This window comes from Platalea leucorodia (assembly GCF_965183815.1).
Source record: "Platalea leucorodia genome assembly, chromosome: 2".
NCBI lineage: Eukaryota > Metazoa > Chordata > Aves > Pelecaniformes > Threskiornithidae > Platalea > Platalea leucorodia.
This window is the reverse complement of record NC_138824.1, coordinates 119,182,204-119,204,550: the sequence shown is the minus strand read 5'-3', so window position 1 is coordinate 119,204,550 and position 22,347 is coordinate 119,182,204. Positions and strand designations below refer to the sequence as shown.

The following is a 22,347-nucleotide window of genomic DNA, read 5'->3' as shown; positions in this document are numbered from 1 at the left end:
TGGCGATGGTGGGTTTTTATCCTCACTCTCCATCACTCGGGGTTTCATCTGTTTTCCATGGGTGGCTGTACACTGCTGTAGAAGTTTCTGAAGAGAAGCGTCAGAGACGGGAGAGGGGACAGGAGCTGCCGGGAAGCACTGGTAATGTTTTGCGAGAAAATGAAGAAACAATGAAGAGCAGAAAAGCCTTAAAGGGGAGATGGCCAAATTTGAGAGCTTTGTTTAAAATTGACTATTTTCAGTCAGAGGAGCACTTGAGCAACGCCTGAGGCATTGCAGCCCACTGGCTTGGTAACGTAAGAGCAAAGCGGGTGCCACAGCAGACTCTGCTAAAGGGAGGTGGGTATCAGCCCAGGCAGAAGTAAAGGGAGGGGTGAGAAACCGTGCTGAGAAAACGGTGCCTGAAATCTATGGACTGGGTAGAGCGGTACCTGCGGCTTGGTTGAGCTGCAGCTCTAGGCTCCTACGCCAAGGGAAAGGCGTTTTTACTGTAAAGCCACCCTGTGTTATAATCTCTTAAAATTGGAATCCTTTGTTTGACTCGCTGCCTGTTTGAGTCGTGAATCACTGTTTCTTCTGGTCGTTAGTGAAACAAAACTTAATTTGGCCTGGGCACTGTAGAGATGAAACATGATTGGTAATGCTGTATACATTCACTTCAGATGACTTTATAAATCCCAGATGAAATCATTTTGCTTTGTTCCAGCCAAGGCAAGAGTGCGGCATGTGCTCTGTAACGAGAGTCAGCCTTGCTGGTTGTTGGATGAGGCCCTGCATAACCCTCATCTGAAAGAATATGATTTCATGAGAGCAGATAAACTGAATTGTGAGCTGTTCATTTGCTTAGCTCATTAATTTATTAATTGTTTCTTGTTTATGCTCACAGTGGAGAGTTTTAGAAAGTTCTTCCCCCCCCGCCCCCAATCCAATTATTGCTAGTTGACGACTTCTCTAATCTCACATCCTCTAAGAAGAGAGATGTGTAATGAGTTCTCAAACTTGAACTGAAACCATATAAATATTTAACCTTACAAAAGACATTTTTCCTTTCAGCTACTAGCAAACCCAGGTATTCACCAAACTGAATTGAAGATTGAATTTTCAATTACATAGAAACCCTTCCCTCTCAGCTGTTCCCTCCTTAACATTTGTCACATTGATTAAGTGGTAGCCATCATCTTATGAGATAGAAAGGATGTTTTTTTTGGTGATCTTAGCAATGATTTTAACCATAAAGCAGCAATGGGAATCCAATTATACCTTTTCCTTTCTTTTAAAGCAACCCTTTCTTCTGTCTTTTAATTCCAAGTTGTCCATATTTTAGTTTTCTGTTTGATAATGTAATTATACTTTTGTTACAAAACAGCGTGAAATGTTGAGAGTCACTAGTTTTCTGTGTTGAGTTGAACATGTCCTGAAAAGTTAAATTTTTGATTCTTTTCTGGGGCGGTCTGGGCTTGAAGTGCAGTATTTTTAATAGAGGTTACACGAGCGATATGCCAAGATGGCAACGTAGCAGCGGTTTTAACAGGATTTCTGTCCTAGTCCTTCACGTTTTGTAGGCAGGCAAAAGGCAGAGAGTCGGTTCGACGCGGGGAGAACCGCTGTCGCTCCCGCCGGGGTCAGCCGGCTGGAAGGAATTAGGGAAGGAGTCTTTCCGTGGGGTGGAAGACTCAGTGGGGTGAAAAGGATGGTAAACGCTTCACGTCAACAAAATAACCTGTTGAGCATGAAACTTGGGTTGAAAAGCTATCTGCTGTCCCCGCTGTTTCCCACTATCTGCTCTGGGGAACTTCGGTCCTGCGGTGCTGGAGAGGGCAGATGTGGTGGGTGAGTTCCCCCGGGAGGCTGGGTGCTCTGAGGGTCTCCTTCCTCACCCTGGCTCAAAGGAGAGCAGCGCCATTTTGGGGGAATGGTAGACGGCGTGCTCTTGGAGGAGGCCATCAGGGTGAAGCCCACTTCTCGCTGTGAGGCGGGGAGAGGTGCCCGATGGGGTGGAAAGTCTTTCCTCGGGAGTGAGAAATGACCTCTGCAGAGAAAGAAAAAGCACTGCGGAGCGAGACCAGCGCGGGGGGATTCCTGGGGGAGCAGAGGGGAGGGACAGGGCCTGGCCTCCGTGGGGGGAGCACCGTGGGGGGAGCAGGTGAGGGAGAAGCCAGAGGTCGCGGCGACGGAGCCTCGCTCTGCAGGGATTAGCAGCCAGCTCCCTTCTCCCAGGGCTGTCCTCCCGGGAGAATAACGTGAAAAAGCATGGCACGAAACGTCTGTGCAATGGAGACCTGAAAACATTGTGGCTATGACAATTGCGGTTAATTAAATAGGTGGCTTGTCTCTAGACAGCCCCAGACATCTGTCTCCATTCTTCACTTGTTTTTCTGCCGCGTTTCTATTTGCTTGTCCAGAGTTAAAGCCCAGAGGACCTACAGATGTTCACCATTAATTTTGTCACTTGATGCCATTTTTTTTAAAGCTTTTTTGTTGACCTTTTAAAAAAAGATATGTGTATAAAAAAATAAACAAATCTTTTAATAGAGCAACTCACTAGAGATCTTCTATTTGAATTTAGATTTAATTTTAGTCTTTAGTGGCTGGGATTTAATTTTGGCATTCTTTTAAGCCAAGTGTCTCTTGTAGCTGTATCAATCTTTTTGTATTTTTTTTTTTTTAATAAACTTTAAAGAATCTCTTTGCATTCCTGGTCTGGCTTCTTTGGAACCTCAGAAATCATTGCATGCCAAAACATTTTCTGTGTTTTGGATCGCATACCTGTTTTTGCTTAGGTTTCTTCGTGATTGCAGGATGCTGGTGTTGTGTGGGCTGAGATTGGGCTATGGGCTTTCAAAAATAAAATCTTCAGCAGAAAATTCCAACCTTGTTAATGATTTCTTAAGGAAGCCACAGGATCGCAGACAAAACTCAGGAGTCTATGATCATAGATAATAGCTGATTATCAAATCAAATTATGTGCACTTTTAAACTGACGAAACAACAGCAGACAGTTTTTTTCACAGTCTCCACATTAAACACAGAGTACCCTTTGCAAATATATTTTAACATATTTCTTTTTGAGTTGTCTCTAGGAATTTTACCATAAGAAAAGCCAATTTTGGTGTATATTATACACTTGAAAAATGTTCTTGGAATACAATTCTTAACACAATTTTTTTTTTTTGTTACTTTATTTGCAGGTCAAAATTTATCTGGTTCACTCAAATTAGCGTTTTAATCATCCTGTAGAAGATGAATATGATGCCAAACAGAAGTAACCTCTCCTCCTTTCAGAATGTTGGATCAGGTAATCAATTAATATAAATGAAGGTTTTTTTGTACGTGTACTGAGATCTTTCAGAATTTGTTATTGATTTTGGTCCTCTAATTCTCCTGACACATGGATAAGATCAGCGCTCTGTTCTTATTCCATGTCTAACTCCATTTACCAGCCAAAATAAGGCCACAGATGGATACGCTGCAGACAGCCAACCCTCCCCCATCAGTTTAATGCCTGGCTGGAATAGATATCAGTGACCCCCAGCTAAACAACTCGGGAAAGGAAGAAAAGGAAAGAGGAGGAAAAAAAGAAAATAAAAAAAAAATGGAAGAATTTCCTTCTGTATAGCTCCAGGCAGCAAATACTTTGCTAAACAGAGGAGCCTTGTGCTGTGCGCTGAAGGTTACCAAGCGAAAGCGGGTGCTGACCTGGATGCAGGGTGGGTTCGGGGCATGCCACGAGCTGGAGCTCCCGGCCTCGGTCCCTACAGTTGCATGCGAGGGCAGCATCAGCCAGGATGTGTAACGCATCCTGTCATGTTCATAAAGTCTCATCCCAAACATTACCCTAAAAATAAACAAAACAAACAAGATCTGGTTTGTGGGAAGCAGCTATGGTTCAGCTAAACATGTGCTGTCATCCAGTTGGGATTTAACCGTATGTTTGCGGGCACTGTGGTGCTGGAACCAAAAACGCAGAAGAACTGGAGTAAGGTATAGTAGAGAAAAGTTGAATCCGAGTGGCTACATGAAGGTATCATGACCTTTTCTTACTGTACTTGTTTGGATTTCAAGTACAATGAACCCTTCATTGCTGTGGTGAACAGGCCTGAAAGTTTCCATGAGCTAACTTGTTTTTTGGCAAAAGCATCCAGTCTTTGTAGGATTAAATGCGCCCTACTGGTGTTGCAAGGGAGTAATAAACAATCATTAATGTCCCATTAATGTGTCTGCTAAGCTATTTATATAGGAGCCAGTGGAATTTATGCAAAAACATTTGAACCTCAGCTGTGTTCAAGTGATGATTTACACAGTACAATTTTGATATGAGATTAGTTTTCAATTTTAAGAGAGATTTGGAAGAGGGAAGGAGATAGAGAGACGAGGATGGAAATTAGGTTCTGTTCCACAATGGAAGGCTAAGTATACAAGGCATATACATTGTGTTTTATATTTGTGCTCTTAAATAACTTTTACATCTTGTTGTTCTTCCTTATAACACCACTAATATGATGAATGCTTGGTCTTTTCCAGATGATTTTGTCTTGTCCCTACAAGTTCTGTTGAGCATGGATCACGTTCCTCCTTCTGTTCATTTGAACTTCATCATTGCTGTTGATCAAAAGTTGTGAAAATAGCTTAAAAATGTCAAGTAAAATGTCACATTATAAGAAACTGCAGTTTCGCTGCTCACAGCAGTGATGGTCTGATGGAGAGCTCTGTGAACTTACTGGTTCAAAGGCAACTTAGGTAGTTGTATCATCATAACAAATGTGTTGAAATTACAGTGAATAAAATCACAGTCAGCATAAAAATATTAAACTCTGTGTAGCAGTAAACCTGAGGCTTGGTTTTGAAGCTGCAAGTTTATGTTTTTGGCCACTACCAGAGTTTGTAATGAACGCATGCTTAGCCAGGTCCACTATGCTCAAGAAGGTGTTCGATTTCTTTTTTCTCCTTGTTGTTCCCTTCCCCCCCGGCCCACACTGACTCCTTTTATCTTCTGCCTATTCAATTACGTTATTAATGAGGGTTACCTTTGTTCTTAAACTTATGGGTTTGTTCCTTAAGAATTGAGGAGAATGTGTTGTTACACACTTCGACTTACTGCAGTTTGCGTAGAGGAGGCCGGTGCAACAGGGGTCTATTGAATGATGCCCTGGACAGTAATGAATTCCAGGGTTTTTTGCCTCGTTAGCAAGGAAGGTCTCAGAAATTAGGACCCACTCAAAGAATGCGTTGCCACCTTCCATCAGATATCTGAACCTAGTGAGCCTCAATGAAACTGGTTCATAGCAGCTCTGGTGGGGGGGCGGGAATCCAAGTTTTGTGTCTAGGTTCGTGTAATTTTCTGAAGTGGTACTTGGAAGAGGATTAAAGTATTGCCTCCAAGGATTTTAAAGGCACTTTACACATTTGGATGTTAGGTTTTCCTGCTGAGTGACAAGCTGAGATTAGGTTTCTCACGAGGTGGCTGAATTCACAGGTGAAATGTGACTGAGCCAAGACTAAATCCCAGATTTGACCCTTATTTTCAGAAGCAACGCTCACTGGCACTGCAGGAACTGACACTGAAGAGTGCTTTATTAGTTCGAAGCACAGCCTAGCACATCCAAACTGTATGTTAATGGTGCCATTTTTACATCAGCTGAGGTCTAAGTGCAAGCCTCCTGGGGGTCCTATTTATCTCCAGCAGTGACTGACGCTGCCAGGAGCTGAATTTCTTTCTTTGCTTTTGGTTAAGTGGGGCTCAGAACTGTGGGCTGGAGCTTGACACATCGTTGGAACAATAACATCCTCCACAGCAAAGGCTTTTTTGGTCAGTGTCCCCTTCCAGAACATAAATTATCATTCTCAACAAGCATTAGGACCTGGAATCTTAAACCCCATCAGTGTTTTTAATGATCATATGATTTTGTTGTTGTTTTGAATGAAGTCATGGAGCCTAGCATTATACTTCCTTAAGGTTATCTTTTAACTAAAGTGCTCTTTGCAGATGTAGTTATAGCTTTGTATTATTTCACCAAGCTGAAACACCTTGACAAATGGGCCTTGGTTTTGTACTTTTCCATGAAGCTTTGCATGACAGTCTACAGAGTAAGCAGAGTGAGCTTTGAATTGAGCTCCTTTCGTGTATTGAGTCTCGGGTGCACTAGCTGCACAGGTTAAAAGAAGAGGTGGTCCAGAGTAGTATCTTATGTTCTGTATCCTCAGCCCTGGGAGACCTGTGTTCAGTTATTTACTCTGCTGTCTGCTTTGCATATTCTCCCTGCACCTCAGCTCCTCATCTGTAAAACACCAGAACAGTAATGCTTCGTTACTTCATGGACATCTTGGGAGGGTCAGAATTGTAAAGGCTGAGCCACAGACTCCTGCAACGGATAGGACACCAAAGAAAGAGTCTAGCCTCTTTCTAACTGTGTTGCTGGTTCGTAGTGTGAATTTGGTTATGTCCCTCTACCCCTTCTTTTTCAGTCTCCACCTTTTGCAAAAACAGAGATGGGAAAGTTGTGCATCCCCTGCTTTGCTTAATGATCTGAGACACATTTATTACAAGCACAGTAATTATTACAAAAAATGTTATTTTCAAGTTAATGTGCAGGCATGCACATATGAGAGGCTACTTACTTGCTAAAAACTTTTTTTTCTTGTTTTCTCTTCCTTACAGATTCCAGCAAGATTATGGCAGAGTATAGCCACACACAAAACCAGATGGAATTACAAAATACTAGTTTGGGAAAGGGTTCTGTGGCAAATTCCCTTGAAAATGGTCTCCAGGACATTATGGAAAACCTCAACCCGAAGAAATATTCATCAAGTCTCAAATTTAAAACCAACGGGGACTATGCTGGCTCGTACTTAACCCTTTCACAACCTATGCCAGTTAAACCTAATCCTTCCTCCAGTGTTAAAAATACACACTCTATTACCAAAATTCAAGGAGGCAAGCAGTTCCCCTGTGAAAGTCCATATCTTCCGGATAAAAGCATCTCTGTAAAGCATTTGGGTTCCGTATCGGGCACGCCTCCATCCCTCAGTGGGTATGGTTTAGGAAGGACAGACTTTGATATTCATGCCAGCAGAGAAAATGAAAAATCCCTTGGACACATGGATAAGTTTCACTACTCAAAGTACAGTCAGAAAAACAAATCGTACGACAATGTCTACTTCCCGGGAATGCTGGAGACAAAGAAGATCTCGGGCTCTCTTCTGACCATGTGGAATGGAAGCTCGGGGAACGAGCTGATGCTTTCGCCTGCTAGCAATTCAGGGGCAGCCAGCATGCCTTCTAGTCCCAAGCAAGGCAGGAGGATGAATATTGAAGACAGCCTGGCCATTCACATAAAACCAGTTAAGCACAAGGATGTGATGATGGAGGCTCTGGGTTCACGGCCTAGGAAATACTCTGGTGGATCTCTAAGTCATATGGGAATGTACAGTCGTTCCCTACCCAGACTTTATAAATCAACAGAAAGCCAGCTGGTGCCATTAAGTTTGCCCCCCAGAAGCTCTCTGGGTAATACTAAAAGGAAAAAACTTGGAGAAAAAGATCTACCTCAGAATGCTTTAGATGCTGATAATTACCTGAATTTTTCTTCTTGCAGCTCAGGGGTTTCACCACATGCAAACTCTGTCTCTGGGAATAATCCCTACGTCAATTCAACTCTCAGTGTTCCTGCAAGCCCTCGAATTGCTAAAAAAATGCTTTTAGCACCTTCTTTCCCATATCTTTCCGATGATTTCGATAGACTTGGACTCTCAGGAACAAGTCCCAGTAGTTCTTTCTCCCCACTGGATTTTGACAGGTCGTTCTCTGTCCGAAGAAACCTTTCCACCAGTTCCGTGGAACTTGATGACCCAGATTTGGAAAGTTACAGGCAGACGCCAAACTCACTGCAAACGTCCATGCGAGAACGGAAGAACAGCATTAGCTCCATTTCGGGAAGAGAAGACCTCATGGACTATCACAGGAGGCAGAGGGAGGAGCGGCTTCGGGAGCAGGAGATGGAACGGCTGGTAATTTTTTCTCTTCCTCTTAGTTTTTTGTGGCAGTTAGCATTTGCAAAATGTCCAGCCCAGATCTAGCCATCAGGAGGGTACAGCAAAGCATAAGCTGCCATGTTTTGAAATTCAAATGTTGCCTGCTTCAGATGCCTTGTTTACTATCGCAGTCCATGAAGCTACCGCTTAAATAGCGTGCTGCTGTAACAGCTCGGATAGGCAGTACCATTCAGCCATCTTAAAAAAATGTTGGAACCCATGTAAATTGCATTCAGTCATCCTGCGGGCTCTGTTAAAATGTCTACGTACATAAAACCCACAAATTGCACTGCAGGGATCCAGGACTTTTTGTTTTAGATGATGGCACTGTTTTGTGGTAAGTGGGTAAAAAAAAAAAATGAGACTCTGCTATAAGCTGCTCAGCCATGTGTGCTGCAGAGTCAGGTATACATTGGTGTGGGTTCAACATCCATCATCAGAGCTTTCTCTGTTTGGTTGTGCTTATTCCTTCTGAGTATTTTCATTACAATGTAGGCCTCCTTGCTTTTCCCCCTCTCAAAATGGAGAATAGCAGAAGGGGACAGAGTTTCTCTCTTTGCCTCTAGTTAATGTAAAGCAGTGTGTGCTGCTTCAGCTTGGGATTAAACTTGGTAGTAAAATGTAATTTATGTATTATTGAAATAACTTTTGGGTAGGAAAGAAGGTGGTCTTCAGAACACACAGGTGGTTGAAACAGTTTCTTATTGAAACTGTCTCTGAAAGGATGCTTAGTATTTCTTTGAAAAGAGTTTTCTCAGTTGCTACAAGAGTCTCTGACCCTATTAACATGCATTCATATTGTACGGATTTTATCATCCACTTAGAAACTGAGGTCGTTAGATGGGCCAATTTGGATTACTGAGTCTTAGATTTGAGACATTAACTTCACATTTGTGTGCTTGAATGCAAATCTCTATGGATTTGAGCATAATGGGGATAGGATACTCTTAAACCGGTCTGGTTTGCATACAGACGGTGAGCCCGCAGGGGAGTTCGCTTCCTGGGCAGGCCGGGGTAAAAAGGAGGGATGGGGAGGCGGGATGCGGGAGCAGTGGGATGCGGGAGCAGGGGCTGTCCATCAGGGACCACCGCTCCCATTTTGAGCCGCACCTGCGAGCAGGTTCAGCTGAAGGACTGTCACCCGTTCAGACGCCTCCCTCCCATCTCACCGATGTCCTTGACGCAAGTTGGTGAGGAACCGGTTACGTGCGCGGGAGCCTGCCTTTTCATCCCTAATCCGCTCAGCACTGTAGTCTACAAGATACACGCTGTTGGTTTGCAAGATGTGAATCTTTGCCTGCTTAGGGCCAGGGCTGTAGAGTCACGTTAGTTAGTTAGGCATGGGTTAGTTAGGCGCGGGTGTGAGGGGGCAGCAGGCACTGCCCCTCTCCCCCTCGGCGAGCGGCAGGGCATGCGTGCCCCTGCCCTGCCTGGCCCCTTTTGCCCCCCAAAACCTCTGCCGGGTCCCCTTGGAGCTGCGCCTTCTCGGGAGCAGGGGCCGGGCTCCGTGGGGTGAGGAGGGCCAGCCGTAAGTGGAAACGACTGGGCAGCTTAGGAAAGGTTGTTAACGCTTGTGCATGCAGAAGTGGGAAGCATCAGCAGAAATGCTGGCGGGTTGTATCTCTCTCTTCTTGCTGCCTTCTCCCTACCGTTCCTCTGCTCCTTTCAGAAATCTCTGCCCTTCTCCCTAGTCCTGGTGTTTCGTGTGTGCAAAGTGGTGTTTGCTTCTTATCAGAGGGTTTTCCAGACAGTCATGCTGTAAAACCTGAGATAATCAGTCATAAAAGACAACGTAGTAGAGCGTATTTGTAGTTCAAAGAGAACAGTGGTGTGGTGTTTTTTTTTTTTTTTTGTGGCAAAGGATTGTTTCAGTATTCAGTAATGCTGAAAATTGTTCTGGTTTTATATTTGGATGTAATGACTACGTCCCCCCCTGCCCCTCATTTCTTTTGTTGCTGGACAGCACTTCCTTCAAGTCCTGATTCTTTAAAAAGAGAATTTGCCTACTGTTTTTCCAAGCATCTTAAAGTTTTTGAAAAAAGATGGTGTTTTGTGTGTTACATATAATTTGAACGTGAAGGAACTTCCTCCTGCTTGAGTTCATCTTCTGTTCAGGATCCTGCTCAATTTTTTTTTCCCCTTGTTGGAGCTATCTATCTGGTAGAAGAGTTCAATATCAGGAGAGTGCCTCCTTCCAGTGGTTTGAGAGTCTGAAAAATGCCATAAATAGGTTTTTAGATCTCTGAGAAAAAGGAATATATTTAAAAAAAAAAAAAATCTGCACATCGGGTCTTTGTACATTAGGGCCTGTCCTGTTTCGTTTTTGTTTTATTTTTGTCCTTCTGTGTGGATCTAGTCATGGTTCTATCCAAACAGGGTCTTTATATATCCCACCTGAGCTTCCAAAGAGCAGTTTTGTCTGTACCGTGAGGTGGACAAAGGTCCATCCAGGTCTGCTCAGGTCTCCCTTTTTTGCGGGGTGGGGGAAGGCGTGAATAAAAAACCGCAAGTAAACAAGCGCCCATGGATAGCAAACTGTGTGCTTTGGGTTTTCAGGGCTGAGTGAAAGTTGAGATTGAGTAGCTGGTAGGTGAATGGCAGGGGAAACGTAGTCCATCTATGCACGAGTGTCAGACTCTTCCATGCTGTGGTTTTGAAGCAAGGTAGGCAGAAGAAAACTGTAGGACTACTCAGAGGACTTCATCAGAAACATAAGCCTCCTTTTTAGAGGATTAGACTGTTCTATGGCCCAGATACAAAGTGGAGAGCATCGCTCTCTTACCAGCACTGCCCCTGTAGCTATCCTGCTAGCACAGAGTGGCTTTGGGGTGTTGTGTTTGATAGCTGCTATTCACTTCTGGATTTTGGTTTTAGTAAAATCTGTGCACACATTGTAATCTGACCTAGTAGTCTGCCCTTGGTCTCTTCTATTTACTTTCACTTTTTAGTTTTTCTTTTCTGTACAAATTATTCTATGAGTTTTACTTGTGCTTAGTTTGCTTTTTAAGTGACAGAGGCTCCTCTGGAAGTTTGCATTTTGAGGTGCTGCTAAGGACTGCATATGAAACTGAATGATCTGCTGTCATTGCCCAAAGAAATAAACAGAGAATTAAAAAAAAAAAAAAAAGGTACAAATAGTGAAAATACGCATTGCAGGGTTTTTTTTTTGGAATGATTTAAATGTCTGAGTTTTAATTTGTTCCCGCGCACCCAACAGAAAAGACATGTATGTACTTGTGTAGGATTTGGTGTTTCTCCCTCTCTTCTGATTTTCCTTTCATGGCTGGGTTCACCCAAACTAGCTGATGACTGGTGCCACTTCTGTTTTGCCAGCCTGTTCCTCTGTGACTTGAGGAGCGGGAGGAACCGGGGCTCCCGTTGCCGCCATCCCCGGGGACCCGTGGACTCGTCCATCGGGGTCCCTGGGGTCCCTGGGGACCGGTGGGCTGTGGGAGCAGGGGGGACGGCACGAGGCTGCTCCTGCAGCTTGCACAGGCGCGGGCTGGTGGGTCACAACCTGCTTCTCCTTCCTCTCCAGCCCAGCTGACCGGACATTGCATCTTGGCGCAGGGATGTTTATACAAGCTTTACCCAAGTAGAAGTCAGAGTTAGCTGTTGCTGAAGCTAGCCTAGGAGCCTTATAAACAAGGAAAAAAAATTTCGCTGTCATGTAAGAATATCCAATGAGATTCAGTTAGCTATTGAATTTTGTAATTTTTTTTTTTTTTAAGAGGAAATCTCTCTTTTTTTTTTTCCTATCTGAGATAAAAGTCCGACTGTGGTAGCTGCTGGAACTGAGAGGCAGTCTTTCTCTTCAGCCCGTTGGGAGGCTGGGGGTGGAACAGCACAGGCAACATAGATAGATATTAAAGCCATTGGTTTTGTTTGATACCCGCTCATTTGAATAGCACTGAACTTGATTTTTCTGCTGCTGGTTTTTAGGCAGTACAATGTACTTCCTCTAGATGGTGGTAGGTACTTAAAAATTACACGCGCAGTAGCTGCGTGTTACCTTCCTTAGTCCAGCTGTCTGTATGGGTCTGTAAACATATGCTTGAAGTTTTACTAGATGCAGAAATTGTGCTGGGAGAGATTTGAGCTTATATGACTGATGCCCAAACAAGCAATAATAAAATTCAAGGAGCTTATTCCATAGTCCACTTCTTCACAGTCAGAAGAGCACTGAATTTCATTAAGTTTATTCAGCAAGTGGGAAATAATGCAGAATATCTCTGCCTGGTTTGCATTGATGCACTTCAATTTAGTAAGATGTGCTCATGTGAGGGGAAAACGAAATGAAATTAAAATATTTTGGAATTTTCAAGGTGGTACTGCTTTAAAATTATGGTTAATAGAGCGTATGTAAATCTCCCATACAGCTTGGAAAAACCTTGTATACATGTTTTATAGATTTATATTGGCACTGTGTCTTTTTATAGACCCTTTAAACACAAAATACCCAAGCTGTATGTAAAAGTCTAAGTGACTTACCTCTTATAGGAACCCCAGCCAAGCAGACGAAGGTTAGATGAAGGTAATTTTTCCCACCACTAGTATTTGACAGTCTCTGTAGTGTTACAGAATAGCTACTTAACATCAACTTAGTTTAGTAAATGAACAAGTGTCATATAATAGGATGAAAAAAACAGTGTAGAATATAACTAATACTGACGACTCAGTATAATTTTCAGGAGCACTCAGTTTTAATTATGTTCCAAAATACTTCTGTGGGATCTTTAATAATCCAAAGTGCGGATTCCATTTACTTAATTTTTGCAGCTATATGTTTTATGCAAATGAACAGTATGGGCCAGGAAGAAATCAATTTCAGGAGACCTGTTCTCATTTACAGAACTTAAGTACTGCACTGGAGCTCCAGTCTTCGGGCTTCTGCCCTCAGCCTGCTTTGAAAAGGAGCATCTGCATAGGTACTCTAGGGGCGAAAGGGCACTGGTCTGAACAGCGCTGTTATTTTGGAAGCCGATGGCATGTCCTCAGGAGCCGAATACGTGCCTGCAGATACAGGAGCTAAATCTGCAGAAAGTTGTCTGCTCGGTTCTTGCCTGGAGGTGGGCTCTACTCCATGCCACTGATCTCTTCTGCTTTTACCGGTCCAGTTCTTCTGTGGCTGTACTGGGAAGGTAAGGGCGAGGCGTGCCAGCCTGGTCCCTGCACCCGCTGCTCTGAGCTGAGCTGGTCTCTCTGCAGGGCTGCCTCTGCTGTGAAGGGCTGCCTGCACATCGCCGGTGAGAGACGGACGTGACATACGGGCGCTTTTGCTCAATTCTGTGCTGCTAGTGGTAACCTCAGAGCCAAAAGACTAACTATAGCAAAATAAGGAATGAAAACTAGAAAATAAATGAGGCTGGAGTGAGAAACTGGTGCAAACTGGAGGGAAGGGGAAGAACAGTTGGCGAGCTGTTCTCAGACCCAGTTACAGTTTAACTTTGAAATAAGCTTCTCGGTATCTGACAGGGGTGAAATCACCAGTTGCTTAGAAATGGAGGAAGGAAAGAGAAACCTTTCTCCCGCCTCTTGTCCGTGGGATACTGAATGTATTTGTAAGAAAGAAAGTTTGGGGAGTTTCTGCTGCTCCCTTCCCTGATCTCTCTGCCTCTTTCCCCCCCATCCTTTTTGACTAGCTGCTGCTCCAAGCTTTTGCTGTGAAGCTGGTTGTTTGCCTGCCTGTAAAGTTTTTAAAGAGCAACAGTGGAAAAGTGCTGTTCTTTGGTAGCTGAAAAGAGCAACAGCCTCTTCTTCGGGCAAAGGGAGCCCTGGCTGCACGGACTAGCCATAGTTCTCGTTAGCGTCGGTGACAAAGGATAGACTGCACATGTATTTTTCATGAAATCTGGGGTTATCCATTTGCTAATGGCACTTATCTAAAAAGCTTCCTCCTTGCAACAGCTGGTTAACCAAGTCTTGCCTTGATATCTAGATATAGTATCAGCTCTACGCATTTGTAAAATTCATATACGTGACATACAGCAGATGAACAAATCCAGGAATCAGTGACATGGCTGCTGTTAAAAAAGGGGGAGGTATTTATCTCTGCTATTTTGGAATATTTTTCTTTGCAGTGTGCCAGGGATGTCTCTTAATGTCATTGTTAATCAATAACAGAGGAGGATTATTATCCCCTTATCCCACCCATCTCCTTCAGCACCTCGATTTGCAGCCATCCATAGGTGGTGTGTAGCTTTGTCAAAGCCAGGAGTGGTGAAACTCCTCAGGCAGAAAACGCACAAGACCTGCATACCTCTTTCCGTAGCAGGTAAGAGATCCACTGAAAATACATGGAGATGTTTTAGTCCGTTAGAAAGGACATTTTATGGGGAAATACACTGAAAGGCTTAGAAGGCTTACAAGGCTTACACCCCTCCCTCCCGCCAGAGCCAATTTTAAACCAATTTCCTTCTTTTGACATACCTTTTTTTTCCCCTCTGCTGTGTTCAGTGTCACAAATAACTTGTGTGGTATTTCTTGCAAAATTATTGACTGGATTTTCCATGTGCTACTGCTTTTGCACTTTTCATTGCAGGGGTGCTTTCCTAGCTCGCTGCTTGACTCAGAAGTTTATGCTGGAAACGGTTAAATGCAGGTGTGCTGGAGCTGGAATGAGTTGGCTGATATGAAATGATGAGAATAGAGCGTATAAAATAACCACAGAGCTTCCTGTCCGTAAGCCTCTCGGCACATGTCAAAATAGAAGTGAGAGATATCGGTATTTCTGTAATGTGTCTGAAAGTTCATCAGGAATTTTTTGAAGACTGGCAGAGGTTTTCCTGCAATTTTTAAGCTTTCCTGAGCATCTGAGACTTGGGGGAAAAAAAAAATCCCTTTATTTTTTTTTTGACTGCTCAGCAAAGGGCAGGTTTGCAGTGAGAGCCCCTTACCTGAGCGCTTAGGCTAGGATGAGCAGCAGCTGCGCTTTGAAATTCGCCATTTCCTATTATTATTGAAGGGATGGAGGCTTGGCACGGGGTAACCTGATCTACCCTGCTGTTGCCGGGAGGGATGAGACTTCATGCCCTGATGCCATGTTTCCCATCTATAACCATTACGACGACTGTATGGAAGGGCCAGGCCCGGTGCCGTCACAACAGGGAGAGCTGCATAATTACCGGCGATCCCAGCCAGCACTTGCACAGCGCTTTAGGAATTGGGTTGCGTGGCCAAAAGACTTAGTAAGAGGGAGGATAGCGGCGTTGGAGGGGTAAGGGAAGAGGCTTAGGGTCTGGCAGTGGTTGCCTGGAGGGAACAAGGCTTTGGGGAGTTATAATTATGTCGATCATTTGGGGTTGAAGGATGTCTGCAGAATCTGCTGGACCCATTTCATGGAAAATACAAGCTAGCAATTACTGCCCCGCAGCTGCCCAGGGCTCCGTTATTTCAGCGGCTCATCTCTGCCGGTGCCGTTACAGGAGGCTTCAGAGGAAACCTGCAGTGGGAACCTGGGAATAAGCTACCTGAAGGCAAAACTTCTGTCTCGCGGCGCTCTCTCGGTTGGGTAGTGCTTGGAAATGGATGGGTTCAGATGGGTTCTCCAGCTCAGAAATGCAGCTCTTAACTGTGGGTGATACGGGGTGATGTGAACATGTAGTGCATACAACCGGGTAATCTCTTGGTATCTCTGTAAAAAGCCCGGTGCTTGTAAACCGGTGTTAAATTTTCATAAAGCTCCAGTGGCTTGCTGCAGGGAAAGGGCAGGCAATGCAATGCCTGAACTGCTTTGCTCGATCCTTGTTATCACTTGCTGTTGGGCATAGGGAGTGTTAGGACTGTCAGAAATAGCTGCTTTGCAAATCCTGTTTGCAAATGTAATGCCAGGTAGAGCGTGGAGAGCGAATATGTCTGCAGTGGTTCTGGGGAGGGAGGCTGAGGATTTTGGGGTTTTGGCTTTCTTTTTAAATACTACTAAAAATAAGAAGGATTTCCTAGAAATCAGAAATGAGATCGTTAGTGCAGGTGTTAATGCCAAGCATGGAAGTCTCACAATGGTCTTTTTTCCAGCAGAATTTTCAATAGGCTTATGGTAAGCAATTTTTAATTTACATTACTTTTCTTCATTAGCAAAAGAAACATGACATTACATAAAAGCATTAGCTCTTAAAAATTAAAAGGTAAAAAAAATTTCATCTGAAATAGAAGTTACAGAAACCTATGCACACAGTAAAATAAAACAAATACAGCCTTCTGATACTTTTTATTAAGTATCATAGGGATCTAGAAATCCTTTGGGAATTAAATGTTTATAGCAACTTGAAGCACGTTGGGTCAAACTGGAACAGCTATTCAGGTTCTTAAGTTTGAAATGTTAGTATGAATCCTTAGGGAAGCTGAGTTAACTGGCAAATAAAGTTTTCCCCCGCTTCTGTGCATTTGACATCTGTTGTATTTTAGATGTTATGCCTCATTTTTCTGTTAATGCTCCTAAAACTGTGTGTTTCAAAATGCGGACTAATTCTCTCCCAAAAAAGGGAATCAAAGTTGGCAAAACAGAAAATCCAAAGAAGTCAGGAATGAGTGAGTTCATGGAAAATCTGTGCGATATTTTGCAGCTTGGTAGGAGTATAGCGTAAGCGTGAAGTGGAACAATTAGTGATTTATACAGTGAGCTCACTGCACATGCGTACATACAAATGGGGTGTGGTTACAACAACCTGAATAAGCAATGTTAATATTAAAATTTTCTACGTTGGAAAGATAAATGTTAGGGCACCTTATTTAAGTAGCTATTCATTTCTGTGAAATGTACTTTTAATTTTTTAAGTTCTTCTTCCACGTTAACTTTGATTCTTCATCTTTCACTGTAATTTATTTATGCATATCTGTTTATTATCTCTAAGTGCTAGAGACATACATGGAACTGGAGGACTTTAATCCTTCACTCTAAAAAAACCAACCAACCAACCAACCAAACCCCAAAAAACCCACCAAAAATCCCACCAGCAAACTTTTTTGAACTTCAACTTTACTTGAGCTCACATGTGACGCTTAAGTGCTATTCTCTTTCTTTAAACTAGGAACGACAGCGGCTGGAGACAATCCTCAATCTGTGTGCAGAATACTCCAAATCTGACAGCGACCCCGCCGCAGCTACAACAGTTGCTGACGTTCAAAAAATTAACAAAGAACTCGAAAAACTTCAGCTCTCTGACGAGGATTCAGTGTTCGAAGACTCCCAGATGAATCTGGAAACGAGGTTCAGAAGCCACTTGAAATCATCTGCCAGCGATTCGGATTTCTCAGAGCTGAGCAACCACAGCCGCGGCACTGCTGCTTTCCTCCCCTCTCGAGGGCTGAGAGCTGACGAGCACTTCAACGAAAGCGCGAAGCCTCCAGCTTTCGCTGCTCCTGGCTTCCTGAAGGATGCCACCGAATCGTCCTACCTAAGCATCACACCAAAGGTAACGCTGAAAGAGTACAATCCAAGTTCGACTGCTCGAAATCCTCCTCTAGGAGTTGGCTGTCCTGGCAGGGGCCACAGTTAGGATGGCTTAGGTGTGAGAATTAATCTCAGAGCTCATACAACTTCGCAGCCAGCAAATGATTATTTAATTTTCTGTGGAAGCTATTGGTACTGGAAGTTTTTTTTTCAGAGGGATGTACAGTTCAGGAGGAGTTTTAAGGTGTTCTGAGGGAGAAGAATTTGCTTGAACTTAATAGCTTAATAGCTACTTAAATAAGGAAAGTTTCAGAAACCCTGCTTAGCGCTGTGCTGGGATGTAGGAGGGAAGGGAAGCTCTGCCATCTTCTCCCAGCCTGAGGCTCCTGTCTGCTGTAAGAGGAGGATGTTTTCTCATGGGCAAACCAGAACAGTCGCATGGGAGGTGAAGAGGAGTTGCCTGCGCTGAATTTACTGTCCTGTCTCCTTTCCCAGGGTTGGACCCGAGCCACTTCTCAAATCAGCTGTTGCCTCTCCTGGGGCGTGCGGCAGCAGCCAGCCTCCTGCCACTCTAACGCAACTCCTGCGTTTAATAAGCTGCAGCTCCTTTCCTCTGTATTTCACACTGTTGTTTCGTTACTGAAGGGAAATTGTCCTTTAGGAATGCTATTAACTTGTTTTTTAACCATTTCCTTCAGCTAGGGCAGCAGCGGCAGCAGCAGCCTCCTCCAAGGGGCAGGGGCCTTTTGTCGTCTTGGGTCAGTGCCTAGGCGCTGGTGTGCCAGACCAGCAGTGCAGCAAATCCTGGTGACAGGCAGTGTGTTAAAAAACTATATTCGAGTTAGAATCAGGAGTATAGTAAGACCAAGCAAAGCCATAAAAGCAGGTTTCTGTTTAACAAATTCACACCTTCAAAATACTTTGTCTCTCTCCTTTTTACTGCCATTTACACACAGTATAAGCTTCAGCACGTTTATATGCCTAACATGAGTTGTATTTAACCTCTGCTTAACTTTTCTATGTCTTCATAGTCAACAGAAGCATGTACATGTAAAAGAAGAGAGAGGTATGACAGAAAAGCATTTTATCTTATAAAGGACTGTTTCTCTGGAAATCTGTCTGCTGAGTCTTTCAGTGTGAAATTACGTTGAACTCAAACGTGCTATTATGGCTTTACTAGGTCTTACCAGGTCTTTCTGTGTTGAAAAGGTAGTAAGACATTTCATTTACAAGTTACTGTGGTCTTGCATTTCTTTCCCATTTGTTGCTTTCTTCCTGCAAGTCAGAGATCCTATTTTAAATCCTTATTAGGAAGTTGAAATCGAAGATGTTATGTCAGCATTATCCAAACAGGATACCGGACAAAAAGAGGCTTTCCTGCTAGGATTACTAATGCTAATCAAGGAATACCATTCATTCATTCATTGTAAAGGGTGTTCTGCTAAGCCCTGAGAAAAGCAATAACAAGCAACTGTGTTAATGAAACACAGCTCATTGTTTTAAAATATCGAGATCAGATTTGTCCAGGATAAAATGCCTGCTCTCAGAATAGCCTTTCAGTAGCTGAGCTGAGCCTCTTCTGAGCAAGGCTGTGCGGTCCAGTGGTTAACGCGAAGCCCTGCGCGCAGCCCGCTTCTAATTCTCCTTGGGGACAATGAGCGAGCGGCCTTACCACAGTAATTGGATCGCAAGCCCCTGGGGTCAGATGAACATGAAGAATACATTTGAAACTCAATACTCTTTGATCTAGCCTTTGCTTGTGTAAGATCACAGGTATTTTCTTAATAATGTCGTTTAATTCTTGGCACAGTTATCTAGTAAGTAAATGGCAATGAAAAGAGCAACATGAAGGGTACTACTTCCTCAGTGCTAACTGGGGACACAGAACCAACTTTTGTCCTTATTTTACAGAAGCTGCCCATCTTAATGGCTCGTTACAAAATGTCCTATCCTACCTCCTGGCTTTTATTATATGAACAGCTGAAATTTACATAAAAAGCATCTTCATCTATTTGTGTTATTTTTATAAGGGAAAAATTGGAATTTTACAACCTAAATAACACAGCATGTGAAGTATTCTCAAAGGTTAGGTTTTAATAATTCCTGTAGAATGAATAGTATTTACTGTTAAGTATAGTATTTACTTCCAATGCCTGGAAGTAAAGTATCATGTTTGTTTCTCTTGTACACCTTCTAAATATAGAAATGGCAATATAGTAGATAAGAAATATGTAACAGGTTCAAAACCAGCAGTACCATACTTGTCTAAAATGAACACAATATGAAGGGGGGAAGGAAAGACAGTGCTTAACTCTCTTTCTAATGAACCTCTTGTAACGTGCAACTGCAGATACCAGAGTGCACGAGTGATGAGCAAAGAGGGCAGGAGCTTGGTCAACTGGAGGAGGAGCGCATAGTAATACTAAATAACTTGGAAGAACTTGAGCAGAAGATCAAAGATCTAAATGACCAGATGGATGAATCCTCGAGAGAGGTATGAAATATGTTTTGGTTTTAAATGTCTTGCTCGTTAGGTATGTCTACCCCTAGCATAAGTCTGATGGGTTCAGCAAGTACATAGGGAACTCATGGATGTACGTAGCCTTCATATTCCGTGCTTTTTCACCAGGACTAGGAACAGAATCCCAGACCTGACAGTCTCCTAGTATGAAGGTTATTTTTCCCCAGCTGGGAGATGGATGGGATGCTCGGATTAGCCTTTCCCAGCTGTAACCATTATACTCCGAAGAGGAATTAGAACAATCTTGCTCGTTTAATGGCCACTCAATTGATCTACATACCTTGCGTCACTTGGGAGTTTTATGGTGGTATCTCCTGTGACGGTTTAAAAAGAGAGGAAGTGAGACAACTTCCTTTCAAACCTCCTTGGCTTGACGGTGGCAAGGGTATGTTGGCACCCTCTTGACTTCTGGAATCTCACAGTTGCAGACTAAGCTGGCCAGGCATTTGGGTTGTGCTTGCTCCAATTATCAGCAACAGGAAAGAAACAGCTGTTCCAGAAGGGTTTCCTACAGAGCCTGGGCACAGAGAGTCGGTACAATATCATAACAGGAGGAACCACAGAGAAGAGATAGAAAAGAAGTAGTTTTGGAAAAAGAATCTCCAAACTAAAGTTGGTTTGGACTGTATTTTGCATTTTGCAGTATTTTATGTTGCAGTTTTACTTTTTCTCAGATTTGTGATCTCTTTTTAACTTACTTTTGTGGCAATAAAACTTACTTTTTTTTTTTTTCCCCTCTTTTTAAAATGTTTCTGTCTTGTGAATAATCACCAATTCACTCCCCTTCCCCAGAAAATAATGTGTATCAAGATTTCTTCTGAAATCTGGCTTCTGAAAAATGTTTTGTGTTCCTAGTTGGATATGGAATGTGCCCTTTTGGATGGGGAACAGAAATCTGAAACAACAGAGCTGCTGAAAGAGAAGGAAATATTGGATCATCTAAACAGAAAAATAGCTGAGCTGGAGAGAAACGTTATTGGTGAAAAGACAAAGGTAATTGAGTTATCTTAGCTAGTTGTGTGCTCTGCTCCCCTTGATCTTCAAAATACATTTATATGATTAACATATTGATGGAGGTTATTTTGTGAAGTACTGTCTATAAGTAAATTTACTTGATAAATATGGAAGAATAGTTGTCTCACCATCATCTCCCTGTAACAGTCTTGTTTCCTAAGGTATGATTAGCAAGCAAAATATAGTGCGCTTAAGTAAAAAGACCTGACCCACTGTGAAGATATTTTTGATTAATAAAAAAATAGAGGGCTTGGATTTGGGTTATCTGTTATTTAAAAGAACAGTATTAATCGAACTGTTCCAGTGCCCTCCAGTGTAGGTTATATATTTTGAATTAAAAAAAAAAAAAAAAAAAAAAATTAATCCTTTCTCAGCAAAGGAATAGAATGAAAGAAGGTTGTGGTTTCAGAAGGTGGATTTATCTATTATTGTATAGAATGATACATAAGACATCTGTCAAGTACATAGTTTTAAAGCAATTAAGTTGTTTTATTTTGTTTGCTGACTGATAATTTTCGTACTGCAGAACATCCTCTCTGGGATTAAGTCAAAGGAATTAATTAGTTCTCTTCTACCGTCAGATACTTACTTAGTTTCTGTCAAATATGCAGCAAATATATATAAGCATATATCTGCAAAATAAGATAGCACTATAATAAGATTTTAAGTACAGAAATGGAAAGGGCCTGCAAGGTGGAGCTGTCTCACTGGAACCAGGGAGGGCTCGTTCCCTCCAGCAGGCTCTCTGCTGGCCTCTCCAGCCGGGCAGTTCCCTTCTCCACGGGGGATGTGCCACGGCCAACAATATCTCAAGGTCAGGAAGTTTTTCCAGGGCTTTCAGCCAGTAATCTTTCCTTTTTAAATTTCATCGTCTACCTCATAATTTAAACTTGTCACTTGTGGAAATACTCTAGCTAGTCTCTCCCCCTCTATTTTTTAAGCTTTCCAGAAATATCTGGAAGTCGTCTGCATTATTTGCTTTTGCTTAGAGAAGGTGTGCATTTTTAGCTCTTTCACAGTTCCCATTTAATTCACACTTTACAGCTTGCATTGTTTTATTCTGAGCTTTTTGTCTTCGATTTCTGCCTACACTGTCGTGAGCCTGAATGCAGTTTTGCGGCTGTACTCATAGAGCCTGTGTCTGAGGAGGAGAATGGTGTTCCCACCTCTCTGCCCTGTGGAGTGACAGCGCACATCCAGTTTAAGCTTGAACTTTTGTGGACTTTCCTGCCTGCGCTTTTCCTTGTTCTTGTGTACCCCTCAGTGATCCTTCAGCTTTCGGTGTTGCCTGTGGTCACATTTTAAGTTGTCCATGGAACATGTTTCATACTTGTTTTTTAGTATAAAGACGAGTTTAAAGTTGTTAACAGCAGATAGGGTGGTGCAAGCAGATACC

The 22,347-nt window shown here is 42.9% G+C and overlaps 1 protein-coding gene across 2 annotated transcripts in view; it reads left to right on the top strand.

Moving 5' to 3' along the window:
• PHLDB2 (pleckstrin homology like domain family B member 2) overlaps positions 1 to 22,347 on the top strand; it is a 70,461-nt gene that overhangs the window by 5,546 nt on the left and 42,568 nt on the right. For both annotated transcript variants that reach the window (XM_082337636.1, XM_082337635.1), the window contains exons 2-6: positions 3,189 to 3,295; positions 6,656 to 8,004; positions 17,055 to 17,438; positions 19,767 to 19,910; positions 20,793 to 20,930. In XM_082337636.1, coding sequence (XP_082193762.1) covers positions 3,241 to 3,295; positions 6,656 to 8,004; positions 17,055 to 17,438; positions 19,767 to 19,910; positions 20,793 to 20,930 — 2,070 coding nt within the window. In that variant the 5' untranslated portion in view covers positions 3,189 to 3,240. The remainder of the gene's footprint in view (positions 1 to 3,188; positions 3,296 to 6,655; positions 8,005 to 17,054; positions 17,439 to 19,766; positions 19,911 to 20,792; positions 20,931 to 22,347) is intronic.